The sequence below is a fragment of the Lynx rufus genome, unplaced genomic scaffold (genome assembly GCF_022079265.1).
Source record: "Lynx rufus isolate CCGP_SWC_20201006 ecotype Redwood Valley unplaced genomic scaffold, mLynRuf1.p SCAF_12, whole genome shotgun sequence".
Lineage (NCBI taxonomy): Eukaryota > Metazoa > Chordata > Mammalia > Carnivora > Felidae > Lynx > Lynx rufus.
Genome location: NW_025814826.1, coordinates 65,161,089 through 65,183,442, shown reverse-complemented (window position 1 = coordinate 65,183,442; position 22,354 = coordinate 65,161,089). Strand labels below are relative to the sequence as shown.

Sequence of the window (22,354 nt, the reverse complement as noted above, 5' to 3'; positions counted from 1 at the left end):
ATGTGCTGTGTGGTCTCAGATCGTTCTAGACCATCTCCCTGGATTCTGGAAAGATCCTCAGTCTGCAGGTGGCCGTCTCCAAGAGTTGAGGCACATTGCTTTGTGCCCACTAAAGAGGGTCTGGAGCTGGTAGACCCTGTCCCCAAGGAGCTGGGACAAAATAAGCCCTTCACATGTAAACCGGAGGCTTCGGGAATAAGACATTAAACCCAAGTCCCTGGGGACTCAGAATCTCAGTGGCACATCACAGAGTTAAGGTGTTTGCCTTTGTACAGAAGGAGGTGAAAAGGAGGAATGATTGGAGTCCTCCCTGTCTCGGGGCCCAGCCAGTGCCTGCTGGTGACAGAGCCCAGAAGGCCGCGGCATTCCTCCCGCGCACCAGGCCGTCTCCTTTACCCCTTCCGTCTCTGACTCGTGCTCTCACACCCCTGGGGAGAGGTTGGCTGGGTCGCCTGTGAGTCCATCCAGGACGTGGTGAAGCCGGCTGCCCGGTGGGGTTGCCTGTCCTCAGGGAAAATCGAGGAAACAACCCCGCCCCCCCCCCCGTCCTGTTGGGGGACAGCAGAAGGCACAGAGCTCTCCTGTCCTGGTATCTGTGGTTGTGATGCTGATGCTGGAGTGGGGGGTTTGGGGTGGAGAGGCTCTGTAACCTCTAGATGTGCACGTCCCCATGTGAGGCAGGACATGCCCTACTCCCAGGCCTCTGGGCTTCATGCGGGGAGCTTCTCTCAGACCAGGAGTCCTGGCTGCGAACGAGTCCGCCTCTGGCCCATGGAGGGAAGGGCAGTGTGTGGGGGGGGCCTGGCAGGAAGGCATCTGTCTCCCGAGTGTCTCATTCTGGGTGAAGATAGAAGCACGAAGCCTCGGAATGGAGGGGGGCGGTTTGCACCCCTGCTGTTAGGGCTACGGTAGCACCTGCTGATGATGCACCTGCCACTTCCCAGGTGCACCCCTGGGCTGGCCCAGGTCGTTCTCCATGGTTTCAAGTCCCAGGGGGGCTCCGCCGCCCTGTCTTAGAGATGACAACCTCTCCAGCTCACACACAGGAAGAAGGGGAGCGGGCGCTTACCAGAAGCCCATCAGTCGCCCTGCAAGCCAGCGGCCCTTGGCCAGGATGCGGTGCCTTCTAGTGGGATAATGCTGACCATCAAAATGCTTATATATTTTTTTTCAACGTTTTTTTTTTTTTTATTTATTTTTGGGACAGAGAGAGACAGAGCATGAACGGGGGAGGGGCAGAGAGAGAGGGAGACACAGAATCGGAAACAGGCTCCAGGCTCCGAGCCATCAGCCCAGAGCCTGACGCGGGGCTCAAACTCACGGACCGCGAGATCGTGACCTGGCTGAAGTCGGACGCTTAACCGAATGCGCCACCCAGGCGCCCCCAAAATGCTTATATTTTGATAACACCGACCAGAAACATGCTGAAAATGTCTTTGGTCTCTCTCCTTTTAGTTTTGCCTCCTTTAAGAGGTTGATATCCCCATTTTCTGTATTTGCTTAATAATTCATGCAACAAATATTTATTGAATGTCTACCATGTGCCAGGTACATCTGTCTCCTAGATGTACTGACTGGGAGTTTTTGAGAGACCGTCCCTACAGGCGGATTCCATGAAAGAGAATGAACAGTAGGACACCTCTCTCTCTCTCTCTCTCTCTCTCTCTCTCTCTCTCTCTCATATCTGGTAATGACATCTGGCATGGGATGAATAGCACAATTCTGCTGTTGTCAACCTGGATTCAAGCAGATGGAAAGACCAAAGATTGAATTGGCTAATACTCTTATTATGCATTTTAGTGATATTTTCTCAATATTGAGACTTTATGCCAAGATTTGAGCCTAATTTGACACTCCTCTAAGGAGTAATAACAGTGGCCCACATGTAGCATGTAGGGCTAGCTCGACCTGTTTCCGTGGAGATGGTGGACCTCTGGACCCGTCAGCATCGCATCTGTAATGACCAAATAAGCAGTTGGGCACACCAGGGATTCCAGCTCCAGCGTTTACCTGCTTAACGAGCTGTACGTTTTGCTGCGCTCGAGTGCTGGGGCCCTAGAGATGCCCCAGTCTAAGGGGCTGAGCAGACCCAGAGATGGGCTCTTACAGTGCAGCCTGGAAGGGCTGAGACAGGAGCCTTCCTGTGTGAGGGCTGGCACATTCCAGAGTCTGAAAGCAGCAGGGACCTATGTCATTCCCTGTGACCAGTAATACAGCAGGCAGACCAGAGAGGTGGCAGGGTCTAGGGGCCTCCTGCGCTGTGCCTGGAGTTGGGACTTCCTCCCTGCCTCCCCCCTCCCCCCCCCCCCCGCCATACTCAAAAATCTGTTAGGAAGTTCTTTCTCCTGCATGACCCATTCCTCATCACCAACCTTTGCTGGTAATTGTTTTGATTCATTTTTTTTTTTTAATTTTAGAGTGCAAGTGAACTGGGGGGGGGGGGGGGGAAGCAGAGGCGGAGAGAAAGAATCCCAAGCAGGCTCCATGCTCAGCACAGAGCCCATTGTGGGGCTCAATCCCGGGACCCTGGGATCATGACCAGAGCCAGAACCAAGAGTCGGACACTCAACCGACTGAGCCACCCAGGCTCCCCAGCCTGGTAATTTTTAAAGGGACTTTTCCTCTTTCTCAAGAGGAACTCACGTCCATGTCATGACTGTGCGGTTTCCCAGGGGGGTGGGAGAGCAGCCTGCACAGGCAGCATCTGGCCTGGAGAGCTGGGCTCGTGTGGCAGACATTGATACTTCATCGATGCAATACACCCTTACTTTCAACTCCTTTGCGCAATCTCCTTTCCACCTTCTTACCTGCTGGCTACCACTCCTGGGCAATCTTTACTGAACTTTGGAAACCTTGGTATAGCCAAGTTTGTTGGTAGCAGATAGCAGCCTTCCACACATAATCCAGAAAGTACCTGTTTGGCTTTGGGATGGGACCAAAGATGCCGCACTGTTGGGGCTGGAGCCCAGGGTCAGGGGCCCAGCTCTGCCGTTTCCAGTGTCCCCACGGAGAGGCTGTGGCCCAAGGGGCCCTTGTCCTTGTCTGTTCAGGTGAGAACACTTGCTCAATTAGCTGTTAGGCTTAGTTCTAATAATCCTATTGCCCTTTTGATCATCTCCCGGGTATCAACCAAGATATTAGCGTTTTCTTCTAACCCCAAACCTGCAAAACAGATAGTACTCTGGTTTTCAAAATAAATGCATCTTGGAAGTTAAGTAACTGACCTGAGAGCAACACAGCTGGCCAGACAGCCAGGATCCTAAAACCTGTGTGATTTTCTTACTGGCTACTTGAAGTGAGGCTCACTGTCCAGGTGTAAGCCTAGTTTCTAACGCTGGGAGGTGTCCACACTGTGGGCCCCCTCTCCTGCTGCCAGAACCACCCTGCCCCTGGGACCTGGCCTCACAGGAGGACCATCCTGCACACAAGTCCGTGGGCCAGGCCTTGCCCACGTCCTCACTTCCGCCTGTGATGGGACCTGCCACAAGGGTCCAGGATTGTCGTTCTGAGAGTCCCCCGGAGTAGCCGGTTCTGGGGCGTTTGGAGATCGGCTGTGTCTGTTTTCACTTTGCATTTGTAATTCAGGAGAGGAGAGTGTCCGTCAGTGTCTCATCCTTTGATGATGAGTCTTCCTCATCCTTTGTGGCTGACCTTGCACTTCCAGTCTCCCGAGGAGCCTGGTCCATCACTGACCTCGCCTATCTCGCGCGGCTGGAGCCGCCCCTTCTGCTGGACTCCAGCAGCGCTCTGTGCCTAGGTCTCATTTGCTACAGGCCTTGCAAAGTGCAGGGAGGTTTATTTTTCCCAAAGTTCACGTCTCCTGTGTCCAGGCGTGCTGTCCTTGAAGCCACATCGCGGCCTTTCCTTTAGCAGCTGTTGACTGGTGGCCCGCTGTGTGCTGGGCTTGCGCTCAGCACCAGGGACCTCCGTGATGAGCGAGACCAGGTGTGGACCCTGACCCAACAGAGCCACGTGTCCTCCCCGGCACGTAGGTGTTAAAACCCGTGGCGAATGAACAGCTTCCATCTCATTGATGCTGCAGACTGCATGGTTACCAGCCTTGCTGTGCTGTGCCCGCTGCTGTGGCGTGTGTGAAGGGAGTTTCCACGCACGGGGTGAGTCATCTCTGAAGCCTGGCTCCTTTTCCAGAGGGCAGCCGTGCACGGACGATCTGTGGTGGAAACAGACGAAGGATGAGCCTGGAGTCCTCTCACCTTCTCCTTTTCCCGGTTTCGTTGCAAATGTCCCTCCAAGGAGCATTTCAGGGGTCGGTGGGATACTTGCTGATGCATCGGAATCCGACCCCGTGTAGGTTTCATGACAAGAGCCAGGTGCACCGGCTCCGGTGACCTGGGCCATCTGGGCAGCGTCTCCACCAGGTGTCCTGACAAACACGCGTCTCCTCCGTGCTGTCTGGAGACCGTTTGTCACCATCTGGCTGCTTTGTGGGCCAGGTAGAGGCTCAAGGAGCCCACTGCAGCCCGGGTTTCAGATGCCTGGGGATTCGCATCCCAGCGCGGGAGATGGAGAATCCTCGCAGCCTGCCGGGGTCACGTGAACCTAAGTAACCAGAACGTGGCAGGACACGGAGCAGTGCGGCTGTTCTGAGCGTGGGGTCATGCGTGGGCCCAGGAGCCCCAGCCTGTGCGTTGCTAGGCAGTGTCTGCGTCTGGTCTTGCCAACACCAGTCGCCCTCTGCAAACCCAGGAAGCTCCACGGGCTGTGACATTTGTGACTGGTTTTTGCTAGGCTTGACGAGCAGAAGCCTACAAGACTATAGGCACAGTGTCCTCAGTTCAGTTGGTCTTGACCAGGACAGCCGGCCTGGAACACAGCTATGCCTGGCTTCTCAGTTTTCCAGACTGCACTCTTCTCGTGAAGGGGAATCTGCCTTCAGCTGACTCCTCCCTTCAAGGCGAGGCCTAGATGGAGCCGTGTGTGTTTTTGGGGGGGGGGTTTGCCCTTTACTCTTCACTCTCGCCACCTGGCTTGTGGCTTATTCTCCAAGATGCTGCTTCGTGGGGCTGTGTCTTCGCACCCCCTGAGAAAAATCAAGTGTCTTAAAACAAGATTCCTTTAAAACCCAGTACGCTGCGCTCTCCTAGTAGTCCTGTGCGGAGAAGCGGTTTAATCTAGATGAATTTAGTACAAATAGCTCCTGTCGTCAGTACAGCTGGCTGCTTGATCATCTTAAGTGCAGTACAGGGTTGCCTTCTGTGTCTGCCATCAGGGAGGTTAGCTTCTCCAGCTGCTGGTAATCACTGGGCTCAGAGGTCTTTGATCTCACAGAGGAGCCTCGCCAGCCCGGGAGAAGGTTCCACCGACCACCATTGCGGTGCCGTGGCCCAGGCTCTTTGGCCTGCGGTGCGCAGAGGGAGGAAGGTGAGGACGACGCGGGTTTGATTGCTGCCTCCCCCAATCCAGACACGGTAGCCAGTTACTTTGAAAAGAATCAAGGTTTGGCACCCAGCATAGATTTCAAATTTGGCTCGTGAGAGTGAAGAAGGGCTTCCCCAGATGCAAAGCACTGTTTCAGATCTGTGTGTGATGCGTGTGCACCATGGTGTGTGTGTGGGGGTAGGGGGTGGGGTGGGGGTGGGGCGTATGGTGTGTGCCTGTCGCAGACGGGGTGTGTGTGTAAACATCACCCAAATCGATATGCACAGTGTGTATGGGTGCAAGCCTGCTCCTTCCTCTGTCCTTTGGGTGTGACAGTCACTGTGAGCGCTAATGCCCATATAACACCTGCCAGGTGCCGGGCACTGTTCTGAGTGGTTTATTTGGATTGACTCACTTGCTTTTCACTAAAACCCTAGGAAGTAGTTTTATGCACGTCCCACAGGTGAGGACACTGACTTGTTCCAGGTCGCCAGGTACTGAGTGGCAGAGCTGGGATTCGTCCCCAGTCGTCTGGCTTCAGAGTCTGTGCTCTTGGCTCCAGGCTGGGGACAGCAGAAGAGCATCTGGTCACTGCCAAGGTCTCCGCGTCACCCCCATCTTCCAGATGAGGCCGAGTGAGGCTGCAGTGCTCCTTGGGCACCCTGCTGCTTGGTACTGTACCCACCCCGCACAGAGTCCTCCTCCATTTCACCTGCTCCACCCACAGCCCCACAAGACGTGCAGACTACCCCTTGGCAGCTCACCATGCTGCATGGCATTTTGCGTCCAGTTGGGCCTCTGACACCAGGGAGCTGAGCCGAGATGCGGGCACCCCTACTGAGAGGAGAACAGCCCACATCAGCATTCTCAAAGTTCACGAGGCAGATTAGAAAACACGGTCACGGGAAAGAGGCTCAGTAATCACTTAAAGCAGCCTTTCCATTAGTGTAATTTCTATTTATGACAATCTGCTAATTTATTTGAGCTGAAGTGGGCCTGGTCTAAGTCCTTGCACCTGTAGTTCTTCCAGATCTGGCACGTGGGGTGCAGACGCCCATCTTCCTGGCGGTCACCTGAGGTACAGCCCCACCCTTTCTGAGAGCACCCTCTCTGGGACACTCACCTAGAAGCCAACTTGGAAGTGACTGTCAGTTGCTCTCGTGTGATGGGTTTCCACCTTTTGCTCAGAAGGCTGCGGGTAAGAACTAAGAGTTCTGATCCTGGCACTGCTTTCTCCTGTGAGAGGCAAGGCCATTAGAACTCAGGCCTGTGGGCTCAGAGGAGAGCCTGGTGACCCACTGGGCTCCAGGTTCCCCCAGGGAATAGTTGGTTGAGCAATCACTTTTTTCTGTAACAGAACACCAATTCATGGTAAACTTGAGTCACACGAATAAAGACAAGACCTCAAAAAACTGCTCAGTGTTTTCAAATTGCAGTACATTCCCAAGTATTTCACTGCTAATGGTCTAGCAGAAGATGAGAGGGAAGGTATTTTATTAACTTCCTGCATTTTCCTTGCATCTAGCTGCTTTTCAAAGATTTGGAAGCAAACATTCATGGTTCTCAAGACACATAGAATATTAACTGAGTATGCACGGAGAATGTTGTAAATAAAAAGACTGTGCCCACATCTTAAGTTTAATTAGTAATGGTGAGCAATAATAATATATAATCCTTACACAACAGACTGAACTCCTTAAAAGTAGGAAGACTCTTGTCTTGGTTAGCCTTCTGTCCACGACAGCTAGCACAGTACACGGAGTAGGTATTAACAAGTACTTGGTATGAATCACAGTGCACACGCTGCAGTGGTGGAGGCACACGGGGACAAATGCACGTGACCAGTTCAGGAAAGATACTCCAGGGTTCAGCCACCACAGCCAGCGGGGGAGGAAGGGCTGGCTTCCAGGCTGGGCATGGGTCAGAGAGGACGTCGCAGGTGAAGTGGAGTTTAAGCTCCAGAGACTGGGGTGTGCTCACTAGAAAGACTGAAGAGGGTTCCAGGCAGGGAGAGGACGCGAGTCAAGGCACCAAGGCAGGAGGCAGCACCATCTGTTGTAAGAAGTACTGGTAGTTTGATGTGGCTGGTACATGTTCTCGGGAGTGAGATGTGCAAAACGGGGGGGGGGGGGGGGAAGGTCACGGAAAAACCCATGGGGAACTTGCATAAACTTCTAGGGAGTCGGATTTTATCCCACGAGCAACAAGTAGCCACAGCAGGATTTTGGGCCAGGGAGCATTGTCATGAGACTCCCTTTAGGAAGATGGCTCTGGTGCTCCTCACCCCACTGCTCTCTGGGCATGGTGTCTCCAGGACGTGTTTGTTTTTGTATCGTGCGATTGCACTGCCTTCTTTTGGGAATTTGGTGCAAGAACCTGCAAAGATGTACAGGGCGGTGCAGGTCTGTCTCTGCTGTCTCGTGTTCTTGGTGAGGCTGTCACAGGGTGTCGAGTTAACATATGGAGGATCACTGCTAGGACTGGGGTTCCTGTTGGGCTACAGACACCTGACATCCATTTCTGCTCTAAAATGTTAGGCGGAGGGGCGCCTGGGTGGCTCAGACGGTTAAGCGTCTGACTCCTGATTTCAGTCCAGGTCATGATCTCATGGTCCATGGGATTGAGCCCCACACCTGGCTGTGTGCTGACAGTGTGGAGCCTGCTTGGGATTCTCTGTCTACCTCTCCCCCTCCCCCGCTCACACACTTGCACATGCTTTCACACACACACACACACACGCTAGCTAGCTAGCTAGCTAGGTAAAATGCTACAGAGGAAAACCAGAATAATGGCAGCACTCTGAGCCTTGAGTTGGAAAAGGAATATAGAATGAGGTCTCTCTGAGCATGGGGGTCACTCATTATGTTTGTGTATCTTCTGTAAGCATATGTCTCCTCTCTGCTGCACAGCTCTCGCATGGGGTGGGCATGAAGCTCAGACATGTCCTCACCATGGTGTCCTTCAGGGTGCTGTGTCATCATGGACTGCACGCTCAAGGGTCTAGGTACCCAGTAGGTGCTCAGTAAATGGTCACTGACCCAAGCTTGCGCAGGTAGCGACGTGATGATAAACTGTGGCCCAGCAGAGATGATAACTTAAAGCTACCAGTACAATTCCTTCTACGTTATTCCTGGAAAAACTTACTTAGTTGACTTTTACTGCCTCTCAACTCCATAGGTCTGAAGTAGGGACTTAGAGGCAGGAAACCTGGTCTTTGCCCCCAGGGTGCTCACCCTGGCTTAGTTGGGGAATCAGTTATGGCAACAGATGTCTGGAGCCTGGGTAACCAGTGCTACAGTGGGAATTAGGTGGGAGCCCAGAGCTTGGGGATGGCCTGCTAGGTTCGTGTTGGTACTCATCATTGGCCAGTTTGGGGCTGTTCTTGCCATGCAGGAAGCATCATCTCTCCTCCTTCTCCCCCGGCCCTAAACTTTCCAGAAGGGGACCTCACTTAACACATGCCTTACAGTGCTAGAACTAGGTACCACACTGTCTCATCTGTGGGACATACCCACGCCCTGTGGGCTTGAGCCAATATTGCTGGACACATCTGGGTGCCCACTACCTTTAGGCCCTACCCCAGGACTTCATGGATTACCTCACAGGAGGAAGAGTGAGCCATTTAGGGTCAAGAGACTCTTGACCTCAACAAGGTGCCTTCTGGGGCCCCATGGCATCTTGAGTCTGTTGCTTTGAAGATGTCTTGAAGGTGAGATCCTGACCCATTCCATCTGCTACACAGTGGACTTACGACACATCTCCCTGGAAACATGTGGCATGTGTGGAGAAAGTCTAGCAGGGAATGAGCAGTGCACTTGGAATCAACTGCATGTGAACCTCACACTCTTCTTGGCTATGTGGCTTTGGAGAAGTTTCTTAGTATCCTCGAAGAGGTTTCATCAATCTGACGTTGTAAGGACTGTATGAGATGATTTGTAGGTAACTAACATATAATACGTGCTCAGGGAAAAGAGGCAGGCATTTATTGAGCACCTACGGTGTGCCAGACACAGTGCTGGTGACCAGAGACGACACCTACTCTCCTGGGGCTTACGACCACAAGCAGTCCTCTGAATTCAGCTAAGCAGTTGGGAAGGTATGGCTGCCTGCTTATTGACCTTGCTAGTTTGGGGAGGGGAGGGCAGAAGTTCATGCTGAGCAAGGTCCAGCACCAGACCCTGGGCTCATGGATCACCACCTTTCAAGGGTTTGTGACCAGTAGGAGTGAGCCAACAGCAGTGACTCTAGGTAACTCAGCAGTGTTTTTGAGGCAGAAATGGCAAGCATGGAGGGCACCATAAAGGACATTTGGCATTTCTTGCTGGGAGTTAGATACTGCCTTTGGGGACCCCAGAGGCAGAATGTGGGTTGTGCTAACCTGAGCTGGGAGCTTGTGTGTTCTCCTGGTTCAGGCACACAGATTGTTGATCATTATATGTGGGTGTGGTTTAGGAGACCCACAAAGCCTGGGTCCATGCCAACAGGGGCTCCACAGTCCTGCTGCAGCATCGCATCCTTGACCTCCTAAGGGACAGGAGCAGGATCTCAGGACAAAGACATGCAGACTGCTTGGAGATGTGATTGCTGTGTCCTGGGTGTCCAGAAAGGGTTTTAAAGGCAGGGAGCATTTTCAGCACCACGGAGAGTTCCCCGCATGGCCAGCTCCACCACCCCCCGCAGCCTCGGGGCTCTGGCTTGACCCAGCCCTGTGCACAGAAAGATCCTTGTCTGTCCGGTGTGGAGGTTGTGGGTCCACACCGAGGGTACCGTGAAGAATTGATCCAGTGTTTACCGGAAGCTGTCAGAAAGTGGGGTCCCGATTGGGGGCTGCAGGGTCAGACTACCTGGATCCTGCCGCCGCCTCACGGCTGTGTCACCTTTCTTGCTCTCACCTTGTGCCCAAGTTGAAAAGAATTTTTTGAAATAGAAATAGCTCCTACCTTACACCCATCGGGTTCTGAAGTCTTAAAGATAGCATTAAATTGCAACGATACGTATCACTTCCTTACCAAAGGGCCTTTCTCATGGGAAGCACTTTGGAGACGTTCTTTCTAACAGAAATGATGACAGGGATTAGAATCACCATCATCATTTAGTGACCGCTTCCACCTCCACCCTCACTACGGCCACGTTGCGGTCTTGCGTGTACTAGCAGGTGATGAGGGCAGCTGCATGACTGACTGGTCAGCCAGCTTTGCATTTGGGTCCAGGCTCAGACAGCAGATTGTTTTTTGGTGGCTTATGGGGCTGAAAGGGAGGGGCGTGCATACAGGTAATTAGCTTTATTAGCTCAGCTGTATAATTTTATGGCTCATGTCCGAAAGCAAATTAATACGGAAATATGCTATTGGAATGGTTTCCAGAGCCCCAGTGCCATTTGGCAACTTTGTAACTACTCACACACTAACTTGCTCCTCTGATAATCATTTCAAAACTCCTCATCCTGGCCCTGTCCAGTAGGCACGATTTCTACGTTTCAAGCACTGTGGTGAGATCTGCCTCGAAAGTCTGGCATATTTTTTTTTCCCTAAGAGGAAGTAATATACCATGTTCTGAAGTCTTAATCTGATACCCCTGGAGGGAATCAGGAAAGAAAGAAACATGAAAATGTGCATGTTAAACCCAAATCCGCTGACAACCTGCATGCTGAGCCCCTCTCCCTTCTGACTGGGATGAGGCGTGTTGACTTCAGCTGCTCCCGGTGTTGTTTCATAATGTTATCAGCAGAACTGTATTGTTGACTTTTTTTAAAATGTTGATTTTAAATGTGTAAAAGATGCACGTGGCTCAGCACATCTTAAAAAAAGGTGTTGCCATCTTGCCCATCATCCCCACATGCCCGTTTTTCTCCATTCCTTCCACGTATGTCAGAATTTCTCACTGAAACTATAATTGCAAACACATAGACTTTTTTTTTTTTACACAAAAGTATTTTGTGTAAAGAATGTTTTGCATCTTGGTTTTTCCACTTAACTGTGCACGCCTTGGAAAACTTTGCATCTTCATAGTAAACTTTCTCCTTTGCCCAGTAGCAGAGCGTGACTCTTATGCCTGTACTCCCATAGCTTTGCCATCACGGGGGTTTTCAAACTTTGGAGGTTGGCCCGTCTGGAAGCTGTAATGTCGAACAAGATCTCTTTCCTTTGTGGAGCTGCCATTCTGTGGGAAAGCCCTGGGATGCCGGGGGTGCAAGGATCTCTGGGGGATTCCCTGCTCTGTGCTCCCGGCTTCCAGTTCCTCATCTGCCCTATGCCAACAGGAACAGCCCCCCCTGGTTGAAGGGAACATGTAGAACGCTTGCCACAGAACCTGCCTCGACAGGAATGCCCCCAACATTTGTTCCCTTCCCCAGCCCCCGTCTTTTGGGATGTATGTCTTTGAGTCTGAGACTTAGAATTCCTCTGGGAGCGTGTTGTATGTTGGGAATTGGTCACCCTTGAGAGTGAATTTCTGTGTGCCTGTGAGGCACGTGGCCCACCAGGTCGCAGCCAAAACCCAAACTGAAAAGCGCGAGGCTGGCTTACCTGGCCGGCGCCACACGTGAAATAACGCTTTCCCTTCATCTCTTTGATTACAGTGAATCACAGAGTGCTGTGCAGGGACATGGTCATGAGCTAAGGAAGGGGGACTTGGTGTTGTCTTTATAAAGAGAAAGTAGCTCTTCACATGGTGGCCGCAAAGGGAGCGAAGGGAAATGTAACTGCTTTTTGCCACTGCCTGGCAAGTCCCTGGGCTCTAGTCCTTCATCAGACTCTGCAGGGGATGTGTTTTCCCAACAGGGAGGTTGTCTCTGGGTAGCACCGGGGCCATGACAGCAGGGAGATGCTGACCTGAGTGAGTGGCAGGATCGGGGCCTAGGGGACCGACTCAGCAGAAGTGATTTATCCCAATCCCAAGAAGGACCCCACTCTTTGTGACCACCCAGTACCTGCACAGTGGTCTGTGGTTTCACTGGGGGCTGGCATTGGCCCACTCCTGGATCATTCTCTTGGGAGGGAGGTGACCCCTCACCCTGTTTCCCATGGATCTTATTCATTCAGGGATTGGAAAAGAGGAGTCCCAGCATGGGATTGACAGGTGCCATCCCCTCTTAGAGACCCATCCCAGGTGAGAGTCTATTGCCTAAAATCTCTAAGTTCTCTACGAAAAGCCGTTTCCTCGTGTTTCTCCCTGGTGGTGTCATGGCAGCGTGTGCTGCTCTGGCTGATTGACCGACAGGGACGGAGCAGACCAGCCATGTGCTGGCCATGGTCAGGCTTGCAGTGCTGAACGCTGGTCACAGAGGAGTCCACAGAACTGGGCCAGCGTTGCCTGGGAGTGCGTTTGTGTCTACCTCGTGCCTCCTGGAGAGGGAGGTGGGCTCCTATTAGCTGAGAAACCCAGCCACGCTCCCTGTTCGTGCCCTGTGCTGCTGAGTAACGGGCCAGGCCTCATGGCCATTCTGTCACTCACAGCAGGCAAGTTGCCCACCTCTCCGAGGCTCTGTGTCCTCACATTCCGAACTGTTGTAATAGCCACATGTGCCTGGCTGTGCTGAGGGCTCTACCGGGTATCCCACGGTGACGCTGGAGTAATCCTATCAGAGGGTCCTACTTTCCTTGCTCCGGCAGTGAGAGCTGGGGGCACCGCACACCAGTGAAAGTTAGCCTCTGATGAAAGCCACCCACTTCTACATGCTGACAGTCATGCAAATGTGCATTCACACTTTCATTCATTAGGTGATGTCAACATTTATCGAGCTATCACTGGGGCCCAGGCATCATGCAAGATGCTGGCACTTGAACGATGAAAGACGTGCTCACGGTGCCCCTGGGGAGATAGATGTTGAGGCATCAGTGCCTGTGATCATTGGAGGACAGCCACAAACGGAGCGGCTTTGGAGCACGCCGCTGTGTTTACGATAACAAACAGGATTCGGGTGTCTGCACCCTGGCCGTGCGGTGTGAGTTAATACGTGGAGGAGGCACCCCTACTCTCATGCTGTCAGGGTGGCCCCTCCTCCACGCCTCCCTCTCCTGTGTGGTCACTTTTTGTATTGCTTTCTTCCTGGTGAGGCCCTCGGGCCTCTGCCTCACGGATTCTCAAAGGGAGACTGTCCTGGGAGGTACAACGGTTTCTCCTTCAGCTCTGTGTTGGAGAGAGGCAGCTGGACTGTCAGGACTGTCTTGGGGGCCCTGGTTTCTTCCCATGAGAGCCCCTGGCCCGGGGGGTAATTTCTCTGTGTTCCTTTAGGCACTGCCGAGAGGGCCCAACGTCAGGGTTTCTGTGGGGTGAGGCCTGGGAGGGAGTGAGTGCTGGTGGGGAGCGGAATACCACATGGGCGTTCGTGACTCTACGCTGGTGTGTATACACTGGCCCACGAACCGAACTTTTGACATCCTGGGTCTTACGTTGTTGTCTGCTGTCTGTAATGTAACAGCTTTGAGCAGTAAGAACATAGACTCTGGAGTGAGACTGTCTGGGCACTAATCGTGGCTGTGTGGCTTTGGGCAAGTGTCCCAACCTCCCTGTGCCTCCATTTCCTCGTGTGCAAAGTTGGCATAGTACTTAGTGGGTGACAGACTTTGAGTCAGTTTGTGTAAGGTGCTTAGACCAGGCCTCAGCCAGAAAGTGATCTTGGCTATTACAGTCTGCACACTCACACCCGTGTGGATCCGTAGGGTTAGCTTGGGGTCTGAACGTTTTGCCTGCCCCCCAAAAGCCCACATGCCTGAGGGATTTGGGGAGTCTGAGGAGGCAGCACAGGGCAGCTGGCCCTGCCTGGCCCGTTGCCACTAGACCGTGAGCGCCAAGCGAGAAGAAGGGGCCTGGTGAGCTGTGCTCTGGTCTGGCCGTGGGCATACGCCCGCACGCCCGTCCGTGAGCAAGCACATGAGCACGTCCCCCCACTCCCCGCCCCGAGGCGACACTGAAGTAGTGAGGTGCCTGCCCCCTCCTAGGGCGGGTCTTCGCCCCCCTGTGTGGGCCAGGCCCTGCATTCCCCTCTCCAGAGAAGCTCTCCACTCTTCCCTGACCGGAATCGCTTCTGTCACGTTCCTCACCTGGAGAAGTAAGTTAATACGCGTCTCCCATGTTAAAATTAGAATATTCGGATCCGTGGGGTGAGAGGAAGAAACACGATCGGTCAGTCATTATCCATGGAAATTAAACACCGTACAGTGTCCCATTCCTTAAGACAGAGACCTTCCCGGTGAATAAATTTTTAATATTGAGCACTTCTCTTGAGAACATTCAATTTCTGGGAAGGCAGAGTGCGTTGCCATTTACTCAGTGGTTGTTTGCACAGGTAATGCTCCTTGGCTCTGGGGCGGAGAAGGCCCGTTATCTTCAGCTGCTGTGAAAGCAGGTGGTCTAAGCAGCAGGCTGAACCCTCTTCCTCTGGGGGAGCCGGGTGGCCAATCACAGACAACCACAGATATTTTCTGAACCCCACTCTGGATCTAAATGCCCAGTTCTGGGGAGAACAAGTTTCTGGGATCTCAGAGTCCCATGTTGGAGACAAGTTCTCCTCCCAGTCTTAAAGTAGAGAGACCAGACCCTGGGTGGCCTTGGGCCCTCTCCCCATTCAGCCAGGGTCCCCCACTCGGCCTGAGTGAGGCTCAGAGGAGTAACTGAGAGGGGCGACGCCTGCAGGAAGATGTGGGCAGAGAGGGTCCTCCGTTCTGGAGCTTGACTTGCCTGGAATGAGTCTCGGTATGAGGCTCTGGCCTGTCTTGGCATGCACCCCCTCCTCCCCCTGTCAGCCTGTCACCAGCTGGGTAAGCCCCCCGGGCTCCCGAGCAGTGGGGGTGGGAGTGCTGAGTGCGGGGTTCCGTCTGGGACGCTGTGTGTCTGTCCTGGCTTGGGCAGGGGGCTGCGCCGGTCACCCCTGAGGTGCAATGCATCCTGGATGCCGGGCTTTCTGCTGTGCAGGTAATGGAGCTGAGGGGCCCTGGCTGCCACTGGGGGGATGGAAACTGGCAGGACCCTCCCCAGGTGGCTTCCATGCCCCCACACTCTGTGCCAAGAAGTGGGCTCCCCTCACTGGGATGTGGCCTGAGGACGGAAGGACACTGAGCGGTTGTGACACACCCAGGGGCCAGGGCATCCGCGGGGTTGCTCGGGAATGCCACCCCATTGCCACTTTGAGGGAGCAGGAGGGCCAGCGGGGCCTTGGGGTCGGGTGTGTGCACCAACGCTCGCTCCCTCCAAGGACTCCATTTCCTCTTCTGTTGGAGATGAGTCCCCAGCACCACCGTGCTTGCCTTCCTAGAGAGAGAGAGGAGAGAGAGAGAGAGAGAGAGAGAGAGGAGAGAGGAGAGAGAGGAGAGAGAGGAGAGAGAGAGCTGTCCCCACGAGCTTGCTGACTCTGGGGCCTCCGAGACACGGAAACTCACAGTCCTTGGCGCTCTGTGGTTGGCCACGCACCAGGCACGACGTCGTCAGGGCCCGGGGAGGGGTCTGCGTGGACGGGACATTTATGGCGTGCTCACCGTGGCCCGGACTGCAGTTCCATTTATTCCTCAGGACAGTCCTGTGAAGTTCGTGGGCTGTTACGCCCATTCACAGGTGAGGAAATAGACCCAGGAACATAGGTAGACTGACCAGTGCGTGTCAGTGGTGGTGCCAGGACTCACAGCCAGGTTGAGGGTATCCAGAACCCACCGTTCTAGGGACAGAGGGGGCAGGTGCCGTTGGCTCGGGCCCCAGTGCCCCCGTGTTTTCCCACATCTGTTGGGGAGCTCAGCTTGGCCGAAAGGAGCCTGCTTTCACGCCTGCCCAGCTGATGTCCGGGCTGGTGTGGTGGGGGCAAGCAGCACGGGTTCCCTGGAGTTTGGGGCCAAGCGTCTGCAGAGGGCACTGGCTAGAGGCAGGCACTGGGCTCAGGGTAGGGAAGTTTCCGGGTCTTGCGGCCTCTGGGCTGCGTGTTGAGGGCTGTGGGCTCCTGTACCACCTGTCGAGGACGTGTAACCATCCTGAGTTTGTTTATTCATCAGACAGAATCCACCGAGCAACTCTAGGGCCTTGTGTAGGTCCCAGGACGAGGGCTGGGCCCTCATGCAGCTGCCGGGCTGGTGTCTAGGCTGAGCACTGGAGAGTGGGCACATCTGGGGCGGGCTGCCACGGGGAGGCCCGAGTGCCTTCAGAGCAGGGACGGGGCTCAGGGAGGGCTTGAGAGTTGAAGGAGGAGGGCAGGGAGAAGCACTTCTAGGAACACAGCACAGCTGCGGGAAGCATGGAGTCCAGAGAGAGCACACGGTGTTTTGGAAGAATAGGAAGAAGTCCTAAATAGCCGAAGAAGGACTTAGGGGCGGAGTGGGAGGCAGGGATCCTGGCGTCACTGCACTGTTCGGCCTGCTCTCCCCGCGGAGTCCTGTTGCCGTGCGCGCTCAGCCCTGCCCTCTCGAGCTTTCCTGGGTGCCCGGCTGGTGTGTCCTCACTGCTCTCAGTGTCCCTGCGCCCAGACGCTCCCACCCAGATGATCACGTGGCCCCCGTGTGCCAGGCCCTTCGGCAGGAAGGACTGGGAGCTCTTGTCTCTGTTCCTCGGGGCCCTGGTGCCTCTGTGCCTCCCCCTGGGCCCTGATCTGCCCTGCCTGCGTGGCTTCGTCCCCACGCAGCTGCCCTCCGTCTTGCTGGGCACGGCCCCCTGTCCCTGTGCTGTCATCTCCACCCAGATGTAAGCCTCCCAGGTTCGAGCTCCTGAGTTATTTCGGCATCCTCCATGCATGTCCACCCATGGTTTGGATTAGAGCCTCGATGTGTTTCCTGGGTGCAGTTAACTTGCTAAAAGCAGAAAGAAGAGGGTTTTCTTTTCACTTCCCTAATCAGGGAAGAGTGTCAGGAACTGAATTCTTCCCTTTTGGTTGCAACTTACATTCTGTGGCTTAAATTCACGTAGGAAAAGGGAAAGAGGTTTGCGGATCTGTGTCTGAGCGCCGTGTTGGCTGTTTAATATTAGTGCCCAGGAGACATCTATTTTCTGCCTTCCTAAACCTAATTTCTTCATCCACTGGTACTTGCTGAGAAACCTTGACTTCCTCAATTACGAACTGGCCTAAGTGAGCCATTTGTAATAATGTGTGTGATTACATCAAGACGTGTAGCACGACAGACAGGAAACCAGCATGAAGCCAACACGTGTCCAGAAACACATCGGGTTACATTGAACAATGAGCCATAGTTTGCCTCATTAAGGAAAAACACTTCCATTTTCCTTATTTCCTCCAGCGAGGATAGCTGTTGGATCAGAATGATCCCGATGGATTCCCCTTCTTTACACGGCAGAGGCTTTACTTGATGTAGGTTGAGGGGACAGAGGCACTCACCGTGTTTATATGCCTGTTTTCCACCCGCAGGTCACGTCTCAGTGGTTGGTTGGGCCATCACTGGCAAAGAAGGGGGACCTGGATCTGCTGTGGGAGGGTTCCCGTGTGGGAGTCTGTAGAAATTTCCAGAACTCCTCCTCCCGTCCCTGGGGCTCGGCGGGAACAGGTTTTTCCTTGACTGGCTCTCACCCATCTCTGAAGCGCACCGGCGAGGCGAGCGTGGAAGGGCTCCTGAGCCAGCTTGTCCTGGAGCATCTGCAGCTGGCCCCGCTGCAGTGGGGTGAGTACCTGCCGGTCCCCGCCGGGTGAGCGCGGCCCTCCCCGCGCCCGCATCTGCTCCTGCGCGCGGCTGCGTGGGCCAGCTGGCCACGGCGAGGGTGTGTCTTCAGGCGTGTCCCGTCAGCACGGACCCGTGAAAGGGTCAGCGCCCTCCAGATACGCGTGTGGCGGTGGACGTCGAGACCCCGTATGGTTCTAGCCGCTGCGGAGTCCGACCTCCTCCGTGGTGGCACTTGGCCTCGTGCGCGTGGCCGCGTCCCCCCTCTGCGTTTGGGTCTTGAGTGATTGGCGTGGCGGACGCGAGCAGGTGTGCAGCCTCCTTGCTCCTACCCTTCTCTGGATGAGCTCTGACGGCTTCGCACGGAAGGGTGCCTGTGTGGTCAACACCCTGACTGGGTCCTCGGCCTGTGAGTTCACCTGGAACGATCTATCCAAATGTCTGCTTCCTGTTGCACCAGAAGCCGTTACCCTGGCCTGTGTCTTCCCAAATAGGAGTCAAAACTGCTTTGTTGAGAAACAAGCTAAGTGTATTTTTGTTGAAGTGAGAGGCTTCATTATTTTCTGGAAACGGTTTCATTATATAATCTATTTTAGGTCAGATGCGAGCAAGCAGTTTGTGTGTTTTTTTGTTTTTTTTTATACCCCAGATATCGTTGTAATTAGTGTCAAGTCTTTTCTCTGGTTAATTAAAGTATGATCTCCTCCTTTTGCCTACTAGAAACACATGGGAATTGTCCCAGGGGCTTGAAGAGAAAAACCTTTCTCCTGGCCTTCCCTTCCTCCCCTATCAGTTTGCGAGACCCCCACATACTGCGGGGGAGGGGAGTCTGTCCTCGCTGCCCGGCTCCCCGCTCCCACAGATGAAGGCCGGCGGGAGTCCGTGAGCTGCCGACGTGACAGCAGTGAATGGATGGCCTTTTACACCCAAGGGGCTCCTTCGTGCGTCCAGCCTGAGTGGAAGGAAGGGGGTGTTTCTGCAGAGAATCAGTGTTTGCACCATGGGGGGCTTCCCTCAGCCCACTTTTCCAGGTTGGAATGTCCGATCTCTTGCTTACCTGGACACAGCCAGCTGTTTCCACCAGGTGTGGATAGCTGAGCAGGCTCAGACACCCAGACCGCCCTGCCTCCAGGGCTGGGACAGGCCCAGGAAACCAGCCCTGTGAAACAAAATGAAATCAAAACTTGTGTTAACATATCCTGTCCACCAAAAGAAAGAACTTGGCCAGGGCCCACAGGGTCCCACTGTAGCCACACCCTGCAGTGGGTCCCAGAGGTTCCGGACTCTTTCCAGAGCCCGCCTGGAGGTCCCTGCCTTTGCTTTGGATTCCTTATGGGTGTTTTTCTTTTCTGTTAACACAACTTGGGTCAGCTGTCCTACACGCGTCATTTGCGCAGCAGTAGGTTGGTAGATGACACAGGTGTTAGTTATGTTATCCTGGAGAAGATGTATGGCTTGAAAAAAAAAATCCTAGGACCTGGAAGGCACTGTGCCAAGCAGTGTCGCTGGGAGGACATGTGCCGCTTCCTGCATGGGGGCGGCCGGGTGCCACACCTGTCGTGTCCTGGATCATCCCACCAGCCGAGTTCTTATACCCACAGCGTCAACACCCCCAGAAACCGCGCATAATGTCTTCCTGGTCCGAGTGTTGTAATTAATTTGACTGCTACCGTATCTGGCTGTTGCCAGTGAACATCTTCATGCTCAGATTTTTGTCTGGTTTTCTGCCTGGACCAGTTATGTAGTTTCGGAGTTCCTGAGTCAAAAGACGTGAACGTTAAGTCCCTTGAGCCGTTCTGCTAAGTGAATACGTGACTGTTGATGGCGACGTGGACATTGTGGGCACTGGGGTTTCTGAGGCCACTTCCTCTGTGGTGTTGTGAGCACAATTCTGGTGCGGTGGCCCACAAGGGACAGCGGTGGGTTTTGTCCACAGTGGACAGGGTCTTCCTCCCTGGCCGCTGCCCGTGCCAGTGCCCACCCTTCCGTAACCCCGCAGGTTATACCCCCCTCCTCACGGCAGGCTGGCCTGGGGTCTGCCCCGTCCCCGCCCCATGACTGGGCCCCCCTCCGACCTGAGGGGGTCCAGATTGTGCTGCACAGGGGGCCTAGCCCGGCCGGGCCCTCGCTCACCTGACCGAACGCTGGCCGGCTTGGCCTGTGCCGGCAGGGTCCTCTCTCTGACTTAGAGCAGGCTCAGGTGAGCCACCCAACATCCAGCCTGTTACTTTCACCACTCTGCACGTGTGTATAACATACCAGGCGAGGTACGAGGACCCACATGGTCACTTCTGGCACCCTCGCGTGCTGCACGTGTCCTTCCCTAAACGAGGACGCTGCGGCTCGGCCACGTCAGCCGTCAGCCGGCACCGCCCCGCTGAGGGGTGACTGATCCACGTTCAAAGGCAGACGCCCTCAACTAGAATCTGGACCTTTCCACCAGATGACTCGATAAAAAGAATATATTCTCACCGCGGAAAGCCAGGCAAAATCAGAAACGTGGTCAGAAAAAAATGACCCTCTTCCCAGCTTCCAAAACAACCTCTATTTCATTGAACTTTTGTGTATTTCTAAGCCTTTTTGCTATCCCCAAATTTAAATTCTGTTTATAGAGATGCCCAGACCGTGTTTGTATATTGCGTCTTTTTTTTTCTTTTTTTTTTTACTTGACGAAACGTATCTCCTGTATCACAGGCCTGTCGAATGCTCGCTGTTAAAGGCCTAGTGGTAACCTCATCAGACGGATGCGAGGTCACGTAGCGCTTGGTCTGTTGTTGGATGTTTGGGTTGTTTTGAGATGTTCATGTTTCTGCAGGTTGCAGGCAGCGGCTTGCACGCAGAGCTTTTCCGTGTTTGGGGGTCAGTCCCTCTGCAAGGAATCTCTGAAGTCGTTACTGTTTCCTGGGGCGGTTGGAGAGCGCAAACGTGTCGGCATCTGTGTGTGATGGTGGCGTCACCTGGCGCGGACGGGCGCGCTGTTGGCCTCGGCTCTGCTGCTTCCTCGTGGTGACGTCCTCGTGCGAGCGGACGAGTCCTCTGAGCCTCGGCCTCTTACGGAGGCCGCGACGGCAGCAGGTCCTCAGTGAGGGTTTGCGGAGATGTCCGTGATCCCAGCGAGGTCGCGCTTCTTTGCCTCTGAGGCAGGTGGGGGACCACGGAATTGCCGGGTGCCTGTTGGTCGTGGGGAGGAGGAAGCTGGGGTTCTGGGGTACATCCAGAGGCAGGGCGGGGCGAGGGCGGGACCCCAGGTCAGCATCATTGGGCTGCGGCTTCCCAGGTGCTCCCGTCTCCGGCTGGAAACTGCCCTGCCCACCAGGCGGGAGGACAGGGCGGGTGGCAGAGGCCCAGCGTCCCCTGACTGCCTGAGGGCCGTTTCCCTTCTGGTCCGTAGGGTGCCGGGTGTGGTGACAAATGAGGCCAAGCGGTCTGCCACACTGATTTCAGTGTCCCGTTACTGTGCCCCCTGCCACCTGCCTCAGCTGATGACATTTTCCGTAGCTTCCTAGGTATATCAGGGATGGTCTGTGCTCTCGTTGACAGCCGGGAGTACAGGTTAGGTGCTGGCTGTGTTAGGCAGTGGATATTTTGAGCGCACATCTTCTGAGTCATCATCAAGCCAGCCCCACCATGCGCTCCGGCCCCGACCCGAGCTATGATGTGCCGGCCGCGTGCATGGGTGTGAGAGTCACGGGTCTGGGGACCAGCAGACATGTGACACTGGTGCCCTGCCTCAGGGAACAACGCCCTCACGTTTGGAGAGCGCGACACGGGGTCCACACTTTCCGTGCGGTTTGTCCAACCTGTGCGAGCCTGCAAGGCCTTACTCACTGTTCTCCTTTTACAGGGTAGGAGGTGCTCAGGGATTTCTGTCACCTAAGGTTATGGGGAAGACCTAGATTGTTGGATCGAGGGATTTGTACGTTCACTCAGTGGATAGCTGTCTATTTGACCATCCAGTCTGTAGCAGGCATTGTCCCAGGTGCCAGAGACCCAGATAGAAGTTCCACTTCATCCCTGCCTTCAGGACACTCCTGGTCTGATGTGGGTGGTGGACCCAGGTCGCTTAACAGACCATCCACACACAGCCTGGCATCCTGGATGCAGAGGCCAGGGGCAGCTCAGGAACCAGACTCCTGCAGCCACCTTGTTCCAGAGGGGCCAGCCCTGCACTTGGGGACAAGGCACAGAACCACCTGCAGGCCTGTCGCGTCTGAACATTGATCCTCCTACCTCCGTGGCACCTGCTGCATTCGGCAACCCTGTTCAGGAGTCTGGACCTGGGGTCCAGGAAGCCAGGCTGTCCTTGCCTCGAGGCGGGGCCGCATCATGGGGACACTTCGGCAGAGTGTCTTTTTGTCACATGTGTCACGTGGAGGCCTTGTGGAGCTCAG

General features: G+C 54.5%; 1 protein-coding gene across 2 annotated transcripts in view; it reads left to right on the top strand.

The window, feature by feature from the left end:
* TRAPPC9 (trafficking protein particle complex subunit 9) overlaps positions 1–22,354 on the top strand; it is a 575,309-nt gene that overhangs the window by 437,422 nt on the left and 115,533 nt on the right. For both annotated transcript variants that reach the window (XM_047074228.1, XM_047074227.1), the window contains one exon: positions 17,876–17,966. In XM_047074228.1, the coding sequence (XP_046930184.1) occupies positions 17,876–17,966 (91 nt within the window). The remainder of the gene's footprint in view (positions 1–17,875; positions 17,967–22,354) is intronic.